The following is a 13,587-nucleotide window of genomic DNA, read 5'->3' as shown; positions in this document are numbered from 1 at the left end:
CCATGGGTGGCCTCAATCCACTTGGAACTTATAGATGAAAAAGTTCCTAACACAGACAAGATTTTAGAACTAGATTTTGATTTCATGTAGACTTATATATTGTCTTATGCAAGAAATTGTGACTATTCTGAATTCATATGAAAGGACACTCATAAGTAATTTAACATATATGGTTTTATAGTGATGCATATCTTTCATTATGGAAAGTTAGAGGTGGGCCCAGGTGTGGGAGGTTGGAGTCCTCCACTAAGAATTCAAAATAGTGTGTCTGAAGACTGAGACTATATTTTTTAAAACAAGATACTATTAAACAATTACCATTCTTCTTCCAAAAGTGATGCGTCAGAATGTGAAGCGGGCCACGTTGGAGGAAGTCCTAGAACTTATGGCCACAGGATTTCTTCGAGGAGGGTCAGGATTCCTAAAAAGTGGTGGTGAGATGTTGAAAGTAGGAGGCTCTGTCAATCGGGAAGTGCGAGTTGGTGTGACGCAGGTTTGTGATAATTTTTTAAAAGTTTATTTTCCTCTCATGTTTTCTCAAAATGTAGTAATGTATACTCTGGTGCTATTTAACCCCCTTCGGGTGAAAATTTGCACATGTAGACTTAAGTTATTATTCTCTTATTTGTCCCAAAGCAGTAGGATTGCATAATTATGTAATGTACTTTCTTAGTTTGTCAGTTTGTGTCAACTTACTTATGAATTCACCTTGACTTACCTGTTGTTCACCTGAGATAATTACATTAGCTCCATGCGCATGCACTACATAAACATTCATATAGTTTTCTAACTAGCTCTACTAGCTGACTTTTGAAAGTATTTTTGAGAATATGACAACCACTCTTTGGTGTTTGCCATGTATATTGGATATATGAAAAATATTATGCAATCACTGTGCGCTAAGGCTATTGTAAATGTATAATGCGGAATGCAACTGATAACTAGTATTTCCTTGAGAGAGAACATAACTTCGGTTCTCTATGGTCTGCACTGGCAACCAGTTGGTTTTCTGGGTAAAGTTTGCAGCCATAAATCATTTGGGTCATGGAAAAGCCTTTTAGGCCGTCTCTCTTCCCCTGTGATACTGTAGCAACTAAGATCTGTTGAGGTACTCAAGGTCCCAGTCACCTAGTGTAAATGAAAGAGCTGGGGAGCAGTATGGGCCCTCAACTCTGAGATACATTTCTTCTGGGACTCAGCTTTCTACATCTTGTTCTATTGAGGTTCAGTGTGCTACACAAGCCTCATTGGTTCTACTGCAGAAGTCCTCTTTATAGCCTAACTTTGCTACACTCCAACCAGAGCAATCTGAATTACAGAATTCTAACTAGTGGTGTTTGTTCATGTGCCTCTCTTGCCTCTCCTTTCAGTGAAAAGTGAACATTCCAGGGTGAAGGCATTCAAGGGGAGTGGCTTTCCAGCTGTGACCAGCTGAACACATTAGGAACTGCTCCAGTGTTTTCCCAGAGTTGTAGTTAGTTTGGTAGTCCAGTAGTTAATAGTTTTGGTCTTAGTCTTAGACTAAGTTAGCTATACTCTTTTTTTGTTATAAGGATGATGTAACTGAGGAATAAGAAAAAAACAGATTTAAAAGGTGCACGTCCTGTCTGTGTTTCTGGCATCTGATACCCATGCCAGATTTATGGCATATTGTAATGAGGAAAACTACGTGTTGGAATGCTCAGTTTACTTAACCTTTCACAATGGGAGTAAAAAAGAAACAGAATATCATTCAACAGTTTTACGACAAGAAGTTACGTCAGCAAAACCATTTGAAACCAAGAACAGAGACCAGGTTAGGCCCTGACTGAATATGCAAGAGAGAGAAAGCTGCCTCCTTAGTACTCAGCATTGAAGGATCTGAAAGCAAGAAAACAAGCTTCTACGGTGCTGTCAGTTTCTTTTTAGAGCCAATCCACAAGAAAAGGGCCCAAACATTAAGGAGGGGAATGAATGTTGTATCTTCACTGTTGTCCGCTTGTTTGAAACGAGACGGTCTTTCAGAGATGGACCCACTCGATGAGATGGCTTATGGGAACCTACTGTGTGTGAAGCTTCTTGTGTTAGCATCATGAGATGTTCTTCCAGATGCAATTGTTTTGGATCCAAATGAGCCAGTTCCAAAAGTTAAAGCTAAGTAACTAGTGCATTAAGGGAAAGCTTCAAGATCTGATGACCAGGATTGACACAGCACCACAACAAATAATAATGGCGCAGATACATAGGTTGGTTTAATTTCTGAGGCTGTGTCTACATGGGCACAAATCTTCGAAATAGCCATATTTTGAAGATTACTAATGAGGCGCTGAATTGAATATTCAGTGCCTCATTAGCATTAGGATGCTTCCAGCTGTGGCGTTTCAAAAGCGCGTGGCTTGGTGCATTTACACGGGGCTCCTTTTCAGAAGGATCCCGCACCTTTCGAAATCCTCTTATCCTGATCAGTGATATATGAGAATATAGGCTTTTGACCTGAATGTCAAGTCACTCCTTCAGTTTACATGTTCTCATTGGCCAGCTCCTGCTCATTATTAGGATGTTCCTACATATGGACATTGACAAACACTAGTTTAGTACAGACTGGACAGTCACATGTTTAATACAAAGGGATCCAACAATACCCCTAAGTCAAGCTATGATGATAAAATATGTACAATCATAAGAACAATTAGCAGAAATAAAAAAGTGGATCCATATTCTAAAAGAGAGACTTCTTCAGAAGAGAATGTGATGATTACATTAACTGTGTTATCACTGAAAGAGGCAAAGCTATTTGATGAGCTTGGGGATTGCTGGACAGAGACACTGGATGTTCCTGCTATGTCTGAGGAATCTTCTTATCCTGTTTTTGGTATTTTAGGGATTTACAAGACAGGGTAGGTCCCTCTTTGTTTGTGCTGTTAATACAATTCTTCCAATAATCTTAAATGCTCCCTCAGCTCTTCAGCATATATGCAAAAAGCCTGATACATTGTACTAATTCACTCAGAAATATCTTGCTTTGTTCCATTCTAATTCATTAGCAGTAGAGGCTGCAATACGTTAGGTCGAAGGGTATGCAAGTTTGCTCTGCTGATGAAGAAGGAAGAAGACTCTGTTTGCAAGGAGAATATTTTTTTCAGCTTCTTTAGGTTTGTGAATAGTAAATTATGAAGCAGTCCTGGCTAAATATCAAAATCATTTATAGGTCAACTGGTAATGTTCCTGAATGCTCTGTTGGAGGAGCACAAAAAATTATCAAATGCTTTTTCAGTAAAAGGGCAAAATGTGGTGAAATATCCATGGAGATCAGCTTTTGACTCTTTAGATCAGTGGAGTCCAATAGTAAATCCAGGCTCAATACAGCTGTGGTTGTCATCCTTGCACATCTGCCACAGCCTCCCCTCACTCCTGCTCGCTCTGAATACAGTAATGCCTCAATTTACGTGAGGGTTGCATCCCACGCACCCTCGCATAACTCGAATTTTGCACAAGTCGGGGGGAACTTTTGCCCCGGCGGAGCTCGTTTTGAAAGATAAGTCCTGAGGTTGTGGGGGAGCAGTTGGGAGGGTTAAGCCTGGCGGGGGGTGGGGCCAGGGGAGGAGGGCAGGGGAGTTAAGCCTGGGGTCGGTTAGGTCTGCAGGGGGGTGGGGATGGTTGAGCCAGAGCCATGGTGGGGAGTGGGGAGGGGTTGAACTAGAGCCACGCTTGGGCCTGGTGAGCTGAAGCCCTGCTCGGGTGGTGAGATGGGCAGAGGGGGCGAGACAGTGTTGAACCAGGGGAGGGGTGGATTGAACCACAGCCACTGGGGAGTTGAACCGGAGTGGCATGCGGGGTTTGAACCAGGGCCAGGAGTAGTGAGCTGGAGCTGGGTGCAGGGGTGGGGGATGAGCCGGAGCCATGCGCAGGTGGTGTGTGGGGCTGGGGGGGGCAGTGGGAGGTTGAACCAGGGGTGCATGGGGCTGAGGGGTTGAGCCAGAGCTGAGGGGAGCAGGATTTTGAGTTGCGCTTAACTCGCAATTGCACATTTCAAGGGTTTACTGTAAATGCCTCCCTCCCCCTTCCCCAAGAGCTAGGCACCCCCAACACTCCCCCACGCTAAATAAATGCCCTCCCCCAGAACCAGGCACCCCCAGCCTGCCCCACCCCTGTACATTCCACCCAACTCACCACAGTCGCCACTGCTGGAGCTGCTGCTGAGTCCAGGTTGCAGGTGCCATGCTGGGCCCTGAGGCCACACTGCACCCAATGCTGTGTCAGGCCCCATGTACTGGGGCAACAGGAGCCATACTGGGGTTGAAGGAGTCACGCGGCTTCCAGTTGGAGCTGCAGGTGCCACGCCACAGAAACTATTGCTGGCAGTGCTTCTGCCACTGCCGCCATATGCTTGTTGCACCACGCAGTGGGGCATGTGCATGGAGCAGCCAACGGGGTGCCCCACATGTGCAGCTCTCCTGAGCCACATTTCACCACATTCTGCTGCCCCATTCACCACATGTGGTGAACAGGAACCATATTGGACACTGGCTTTAGATGCACCAGTTAGAGCTATAGGTTCACGTATTAGCTGAAGAAAACGTGCTTGTAAGAAGGGTGTCACTACCCCAGAGTCCTCCTTAGCAAAAGAGCTGAGGCCACAGTGTAAGGAACTTAAGTGGCTGGAGCATCATACCACTTTTGTACCCTCACTCTGGAACATTCACTGAAGGAGGTTTGAGGAGGATGCCTGAACACTCATTCCCATTGGCTGCTGCTGGCTATAATTCTGCTGTTCAGGCTGCCCTGATGGGAGCATCCCAAGTGTCTAGCCTGAAGAACTCCAGTTTCAAGTAGGTAACCTTCATTTTTCCTATGCTTTGTTTTAGGGGGTAGCTGGTTTTTGGGGTAGCTGGAAGAATAACAGCCTGTTTTATGACTGTACAAGAGAGCTTTTAAAACTGTGTACTTATTAGATTGTATAACATGTTGGCAATATGGGTAAAGTACAAAGGAAAAAAGTAAACTTTGAATATTTATTGTGCCAGTGATAAGGCAAGCCAATAAATATATTGTCGTCTTATTTAAGTGTTTGAAACATTTCTTCCACAGGGATATAGTGCTGTGAAACTATGTGGCATTTTCAATATGTTGGATAACATGTATTCTCTTGCATAGCATTAGGCTTTACTGAATACTTTCCAGTTCACAGTAGTGCTTTAGACATTTGGCCAAATGCCAAACCCTTGTTTTTATTCATTGATGTTTGTATTTTTTGGGAGCTTGATTGGATGATGTATATAATATATTCACCTTGGTTGTCATTGTTGAGTTTTTAAAAAAAGGTTGTGTGTGTGCCCGTGCACGGACACACACACACAACCCTAAAAATGTCTTTTTGGTGGGTTTTGGTTTTTTTTTTGGTTTGACTAGACTTTCCTTTTCTCTTTCTAAATCCTTCTAGCATGAATAAATATAATCTTTTGTTTCTGATTGCAAGATGTATATGTAAAAAATCAATGCATTTGGTATTTGCAGGCATATGTTGTCTTCGTTACTACTCTAGGAGGTCAGTGGTTGGAGCGCAATTTTGCTACTTTTTTGTCCCATGTTCTGGATCTGGTGTCCCATCCACGTGCAACTCAGACTCATGTAGAAGCAGTATACTCTCGAAGATGTGTGTCCTTTATCCTGAGAGCCACGGTAGGCAGTTTATTAGGGGAGAAAGCACAGATTGCAGCTGCCAAAGATATTTGTCAAGCCATTGATAAACAAATGAAGGCAGTGGGTAAGAAACTTTATTTTGTTTATTCGGGAAACAAATTGAGGATGTCTTTCAAAATGTTTCTTCTCTGTTAATGAATGAATGAATGCTTCAGTTAGCCTGTTAAACTACTCACCTTTTTTTCTGATCAGTCTAATGAGTTATCCACATTAAATTATGTGGTTCTGCTCTGAAGAATGAATCTGTGCAAGTGGCATTGTGGAGAGTGACATCTGTCACTATGCGATTTACATACAAAAATGCTTAGTTTACAACAAAAAGGGGGCTGCTACACAGATATGGGGGAGGGAGAATGTGTCGTCTTGAAACACAGAGAAGTAGAATGCACCAAATTTGGACTGTAAGGTAGGTAGAAAGCTGGCAGCCTTCAGCTACCTAAAGGGGGTTTCAAAGAGGGTGGAGAGAGGCTGTTCTCAGTGGTAATAGAGGACAGAACCAAGGACCAGTGGTCTCAAGCTGTGGTGGGGGAGGAAAAGCTATTTTATTAGGAGGGTGATGAAGCTCTGGAAAGAATTACCTAGGGAGATGGTAGAATTTCCTTCCCTGGAGGTCTTTAAGTCACAGCTTGACAAAGCTCTCAGTGGGATGATTTAGTTTGGATTTTTATACTGCTTTTGGCAGAGGGTTGGACTAGATGACCTCCTGAGGTCTCTTCCAACCCTTTGATTCTATGAAATTGCTTTTTTTGCAACCCTTCATGTGTATATGCATACAGATTCTTCAAATAAATGAATTCTAAAACTATGCATACATCTAATACAATTATATTTTTATAAATTTGTATATACAGGTATATGTATGTATGTAATGTGTGTCCATGTTTTCTTTGTATTCACCTTTACTATTTTAGAACTGCACCATTTCTGAGCTAAACTACTTTTGTTACTATTCCAGTTTCCAGAGTGATTTCTGGTTTGCCACTGTAAATGACTTGGACTACTTACTTTGGGCTTTGCTAATAACCATAAAGATGGTTTTTTTGTTTCTTTTTTTCCGCCATGTCTTTTATGTATAAAACTTGTGGTTGCATTTTTAATGCTGTTGCTAAAGCTAATCAGTCCCTGTCCAGGTTGATGTAGGTACTCTTATCTGTATCCAAGTGTGATGCAAATTAGAGTTTAGTCAGATACTTGAATTTTTTTTTTCTTTTTCAGAAGCAGTAGTGAATGATACTAACAGTGAAAATAAGTCAGGAGCTGCTGATGTGGCTGCAAGCCAACATGTGATGGTGTGTGCCCTTCAAGAGCTAGGTAGCCTGGTTCAAAGCCTAAATGCCACTGCATCTCCACTCATACAAGAACCCTCTGTAGGTATGTAGATGCATTTCAGCTGCTCCGTATAGCAGTTCATAAGACATTTGAACAGTTAATATGAAACATGTTTAAAATCTGTCAAAACTTAATGAATAAATTATCATTTAAGAAACAAGGTGTCACTGAGTGTCATCCACAAGATGAAGGTTTTAGGGAAGTTAATTGGCAATGGCTTAGCTGTTGAGAAAAGGGGAAAATAAGTTGTTTTGCTCATGTTTAAAAATATTCTTGGTTTTGTTGAGAAACTCAGGTGCCTCCTGCCTTTTTGTTGCAAGGGGAGGGCGTTGTCTTTGTCCAGGGATGTGCCTTTGCTGTTCCCAAGAAAAACTGTTCAAATTATAAGCCTGAAATGTCAGTCTGCACATGTTTATTGGAGAAGTGTTAGCATTTAACACCTGGTAAAGTGTCTGAAAAGTGAACTGAGCATGCTGCAATGCAGGATCTTTGTGGGATTTCCCCTGCAATTGCTTCTCTTACCTGTTGAGGAGTACAGTGTTGAGCATGGGAACTGAGGGGAGGAGAATCAGTCCTGTGCTCTCAGAGCTCCTCCTGCTGCGTGGGGCTGATGGAGAGAGAGTAGATTTGGGACATGGAGTCTGTTATGCCATCCAAGTCTCCCCGTGACAGAAAAACAGGCAGATGATAGTGGAAGAGACTAGGGCTGGGTGGGATTAGGAGCCTCGCGGAAGAGACAGTACGTGGCTACCTGAAATAGTGCTCTAGCAAACAGGATGAAGAGGTCAGTGCTTGGGATGGGATAGAAGAGTCTATGACCCTAGAGCACCCTGCTCTTCACAACCTGGAATGAAACCCAAGATATCTGTGCTCTTTAGGGGCTGTTTAGAAGCCTTCTAATGTTCTGTTACCCTGAGCTGCAGTGTCAGAAGCCTGTGCTATGGATCTAAAGGTTCCCATCCTTCTGATGACTTATTTGGGAATCAGTTTGATGTCATATGGTAGAATTTGTTTGTTTATTTTTTAAATACTTAAGACATAACACACATGAAATGATGTCAAAAATGAAGGCTGAAAAATGAAGCACTCAGACGAAAGGAAACGCCAGAATTAAGGCTGCCTCTGCAGGGCTGAATTGGCTCCCTTGTGGATATACATTGTAAAAGCCTTGATTACATGGTTATGTACTGCTTCTTCCACAGGGCTACTGGAGACAGTAACCTCAGTTCTACTTCATCCAAGTATGGCTGCTCGACTAGCTGCTGCGTGGTGCTTGCGCTGTGTAGCTGTGGCATTGCCTTACCAGTTGACTCCATTTCTGGATAGATGCGCCGAAAGGCTGAATAATCTGAAGACCTCACCAGAGGCTGTTAGTGGCTACAGTTTTGCAATGGCTGCTTTACTAGGTGGAGTACATCAGTGTCCCTTAGGTATTCCTCATGCAAAGGGAAAAGTGAGTTGATGATGATGAATGTTTAATGTCTGGAATTATACTATGTGTCTGTAGTGAAAGACATTTGTATGGAGAATTAGTTCCAAGTGACTTCGGGGCACTGGCCTTTAAAACCTTAGCGAATGACTTATAAAGAACAAAAGTAATTTTTGTGCACTTTTCGTTATTTCACAGATTTGTTTTCTCATCCTGATTTCATTGTTATGTTTTGAGAATTAATTGATAACACAAATGAGTTGACTATATCTGTGTTATATATATTTAGAGCAGAAGATAACCCACCTAAAAGTAATCTGGTTTTTGCAAAATGTTGGATTATCTATTGGTGAACATTTTAATTTACAGTAAAGCATGTATAATAGGTTATTTTTGGCAACTTTCTTAGCTAATTTAACTTATATTTGAAATCCATTATTGTTGCAGATGGTAGTCAGTATTGCTGAAGATCTGTTACGAACTGCTGCTCAAAATAGTAGACTATCCTTACAGCGCACTCAAGCTGGGTGGCTTTTACTGGGTGCACTTATGACTTTAGGTTTGTACTTCGTATTCAAGTTATATTGCTTTCTGTTGTAGCTAATATACTTTGTGCAGTAGCAATCAAAAACCTAGCACAAGATTATTTATTCTAGGGGAACATTTTTCTAAGTAATCCTGGGTTTTGCAAATTTGTCATATGAGAGTATAGAAATATATCAAACTATCCTGGTTGCCTTTTTTTTCCCTAAAGAAAAGAAAAAAGACTTTGTAACAGTGAATTTTATATTCCTCAGAACTTTTTCTGATGCTTTTTGAAAAACTTACATTAAAGTTAGATAAAACAGTAATAACAATCTAATAATTGGTTATATTAGAATTAAAATATACAAGGTTTTAAAAAGACATTGCCGACTTAAATTTGCTCACTCCCAAACTTAACATTAGTATAAACAAGACTCTGCAGTCCCCAGGGCTAATGATAAAAACAGTTGTTTGCAATGCTGCAGCTTTGTTGGTATGAGGATCTCTGAGAGAAAATGTGGATGAAATAAAATCTCTCATTTGACCCAACTTCTCTTGGTGAAAGAGGCAAGCTTTTGAGCTGCACTTTAGCTACCTTGTCTCTAATGAAAACAATCACTGGACAACAAATAAATATACCCTTGCAGTTTATTTATAACACTTTTAACCTAAAAATGAGAATGTCTTCCCTTTTTTTCATGGTTCTAGGAGGAGGAAATGTAAGAAGTTAATCTGTATATACAGTGAAAAGTAATTTATATTCAGAAATTGCAGTTTATTTTAGTCTGATATAATTCATTGAAATACCCTTATTTTTATTACATTGCACATTATAAATAGATGTTGCAATTCAGATAAGTATTTCTTTGGTTAGGTCCTTCAGTTGTTCGATATCATCTGCCTAAGATGCTGCTGCTGTGGCGAAATGTATTTCCTCGTTCTCTAAAGGAGCTGGAAGCAGAGAAGGCCCGAGGAGACTCTTTTACATGGCAAGTAACATTGGAAGGTCGTGCTGGAGCTCTGTGCGGTAAGAGTCGCAAAGAAGTTGTGACAGCTGATGTTCCATTTCATTGGTTGTAGGTTAATGTTAACATCACAAATAGCATATTCATACAGAGAATTTGTAATTCACCTCTTTCTGTCAAAAAAGTAATTGAAAATAGTGTGCACAAAATTTGTTGCTTAATTAATCTTTTCCAGTATTTTTATGTGTAATCTTACTGTTTTATGGCATGTGACTTAATAAACCTGTGATTGAAAGTTTTTTCTTTTTTGATTTCCTGTTAGCATTTGTAGCATGTTTACTGCTTGAAATTTATTTCCATTTCTGTTGCAATGTAACTTTGACTGACATGTTTTACATTACTAGCTATGAGGAGTTTTGTTGCTCACTGTCCTGAGCTGCTCACTGAAGATGTGATCAGAAAATTAATGACACCAATAGAATGTGCCATGACAATGATGTCACAGTGAGTAAATGGCTTTTAAAATTCTCCTCTCTCCTGCATAATTTTAAAGGTACAACCTGAGGCTAATAAAACCCTTGTTAAAACAATCCTTATTGCTGTTAGAACCAATGACTTACATTATCAAAATGGAAAAAATTCTCATATCCTAAGTTTTCGTTCTTACAGCTCTGAGTTTTACTTTTCACTCAGCATAGATATCAACATTTCTTCAGTTAGTTTCTTCTGTATTTTTAGTTAATTTTACATGTTGTTACTTATGCTGTGCCCTTATGTTGCAATCTTTGTATTGCCTGCAGAGCCATGCTCGTTTCCTTTTCATGAAGTAAGATAATTCTAGTTTGTTTTTTAAAAATTTCATGAGAACACTTATTTTGGTCTTAGCTTTATAGAAGTACTACAAAAACATATATTTTGGGCCTGTTTTGATTTCTCTTTAGAGATACAAGGTGGGTGAGTGAGGTAGTATTGGACCAGCGTTTATTGGTGAGAGTTTGGGGAAGAAGATGGTTAATTAGTCCCTTCACAAGGAATAAGGAAATCAAGAATTGAGAAGTAAAAATGTCATTTTATTAATAAGAGTGGCCTTATATACAATGTAACTGATTGAAAAAAAAGGTGCAAACATACACAATCGAAAATGAAAAAAATTGTAGTAGTAGGAGTTTACTATTGTATTTTGATGTTCTCTGAGATGTGTATGGTATTAAAGAGCCTCTCAGTATTGTTACTTTTGAAAAATATTCATAGTCTAAGTAGCAGGTCAAAATAGTTCTCTGCACAGCGTACGCTTTAACTACCACTTTTGTTCAAAAAATTCATAAATGCCTTATATAGGTAACTATTTTATGTTTGATTGTACTTTTCTTTTTCACCTTATAGTATTCCATCAGTAATTAAAGCCCATGGAGCTCATCTTAAAGCTAGTGCAGCTATGGTCCGTTTAAGACTTTATGACATTTTGGCTTTGTTACCTCCAAAGACTTATGAAGGTAAATAAAATACATACTTTTAAAAGGAATTACCAAATAAGAAATCATGGTTTCAAAATCTTGTGCAACTTAAACATTTAAACCTCATAAGTAAACATTTAAAAACATGTTAGACTTCAAAGATTGGACAAATCTTCCATATGTATTTGATTTATTATGTCTGTTAACACAAAGCAGTTAAAGTCCTGTGATTTCAGTACAAATACAGAACTAAAGAAGATTCTCTGTGATTCTTTCAAAATAAAATATAACATCAGCAAGATGAAAATGGAAATTCTAAAGCAGGCGTTCTCATTGCATTGGGGCCCATTTTTGACAACAAAAGTTATTTCACAGTCCCGGGAGGTGGGACTGAAGCCTGAACCGCCCAAGCCCACTGTCTCCAGTAAATGGGGGAGAACACGAAACTCACCGCTCTGTACAGCGGGACCAAAGCCCTTGAGCCCAGGGCTCATGCAAGTCTAAGCCAGCCCTGATGACCCCAAAGCGTGTCGTGACCCACAGTTTGAGAACCACTGCTCTAGAGGATGAGGAGTTGAATATTAGAATTTTAAGTGTTATATTGTCAGCTTATAGGCATAATTTTTACACTGCACAGTACAGCATAGCTCAGGTATGTGCAAAGTGCAGGGCGGGCCCCTGGGTGGGGTGTGAAATTTTGCAAGCAGAGGGCTCAGCATAATCGACTGCTGGGTCTCAGGCTCATCCATCCCATTAAAAATGTTGAAATATGTTACTGTTTTTATGTTTGTGTATCCATATTTATATACCGACTAATAAAGTTTTTACATTCTACACACTTATTTTCTTACGTACGCTGAAACATACATGAACATATATGAACATACGTAAAATAGACGAGGGGGAAAGGGGAGAGGAGGGGGCTACTAATTGCAGGGAGGAAAAGCGGGGCTCAGTGTGAAAAGTTTGCTCTCTTCTGGCATAGTGTGTCTAATGTATGTGTAGATGAAAGTTCCAATTTGTAGGGTTTAGGGGAATTTTAAGTTTGTAGCATTTTGTGATATATTTAACAAATATTATAAACTGATGTAAAGAGTCAGATAAATAATGACATTTTAAGACAGATACCTAAGGGATAAAAATCAGATTTATTTTCTGGTTTTAATTTTGATTTCTTAGCCTTTAACATTAATGCATAACTAGACTGATATACATAGTGGATAAAAATCTCAGGGAAGGAGAACATCCAACTGGAGGAGAGGGATATGATCCCAAAATCTGGACCCTCCTTCCCAATGATGATGTGGTATCCTCTTGCACTGAGAATATCTTTGAGGGGGAGGGTACTCCTATTATTAGGAAGAAAGAGGTAATAGTTTTGGGATTTTTTGATCATTAGAAACATATCTGGATGTATGATGACCAGGGGAACCATATGATGACTTGCCTGCCTGGTGCAAAGGTTGTGGATTTCTCAAGACATTTAAATAGACTTATGTATAGTGCTGGGGGGGAGCTGGTAGTCAGGGTATATGTCAGTAATGATATAGGGAAGAATAGGAGAGAGTTTGTGGAGTAAATTTAGACTTCTAGGTAAGAGGTTGAAGTTCAGGACCTCCATGGTCATATTCTCTGAGGTGCTTCCAGTTCCACACGTGGAGCCAGCTAGACAGAGCTGCAGAGTCCCAATGCATAGATGAGATGATGGCATAGGAGGAGGGGTTTAGATTTGTTAGAAACTGAGGAAAGGGGAAGCCTGTAGAGGAAAGGGTTCTCCTTAACCAAATATAACCAGATTGCTAGCACTTAAAAATGAATAAGGTTGTAGAGCAGTTTTTCAACTTGGTAATAGTGACCATAATATCGTTAAATTTGACATCCTGGTGGCAAGAAAAACACCAGAGCAGCCCAGCCCCCTAGCATATATTTTCAGAAAGGGGAACTACACAAAAATGAGGAAGTTAAACAGAAATTAGAAGGTGCAGTGCCTGTAAGCTGTAGGGAAACTTTCAGAAGAGACCATAATAGAGGCCTAGCTTTAATGAACTAATAAAGTTCTGCTCTGGCTTAACAATAAAAAGAAGCAGTGAGAGGTAAAAAGGCATCCTTTAAACACTGGAAGTTAAACCCTAGAGAGGGAAATATAAAGTATAAATTCTGGCAAATTACTTGCAAAAATATTATTAGGAAGGCCAAAATAAAAGAA

General features: G+C 40.0%; 1 protein-coding gene across 2 annotated transcripts in view; it reads left to right on the top strand.

Moving 5' to 3' along the window:
- HEATR5B (HEAT repeat containing 5B) overlaps positions 1 to 13,587 on the top strand; it is a 98,694-nt gene that overhangs the window by 14,584 nt on the left and 70,523 nt on the right. For both annotated transcript variants that reach the window (XM_074989683.1, XM_074989684.1), the window contains exons 7-14: positions 336 to 493; positions 5,494 to 5,743; positions 6,895 to 7,050; positions 8,211 to 8,461; positions 8,885 to 8,996; positions 9,837 to 9,989; positions 10,332 to 10,431; positions 11,311 to 11,420. In XM_074989683.1, coding sequence (XP_074845784.1) covers positions 336 to 493; positions 5,494 to 5,743; positions 6,895 to 7,050; positions 8,211 to 8,461; positions 8,885 to 8,996; positions 9,837 to 9,989; positions 10,332 to 10,431; positions 11,311 to 11,420 — 1,290 coding nt within the window. The remainder of the gene's footprint in view (positions 1 to 335; positions 494 to 5,493; positions 5,744 to 6,894; positions 7,051 to 8,210; positions 8,462 to 8,884; positions 8,997 to 9,836; positions 9,990 to 10,331; positions 10,432 to 11,310; positions 11,421 to 13,587) is intronic.

The sequence above is a fragment of the Carettochelys insculpta genome, chromosome 3 (assembly GCF_033958435.1).
Source record: "Carettochelys insculpta isolate YL-2023 chromosome 3, ASM3395843v1, whole genome shotgun sequence".
NCBI lineage: Eukaryota > Metazoa > Chordata > Testudines > Carettochelyidae > Carettochelys > Carettochelys insculpta.
This window is presented reverse-complemented; position numbering and strand designations above follow the sequence as displayed.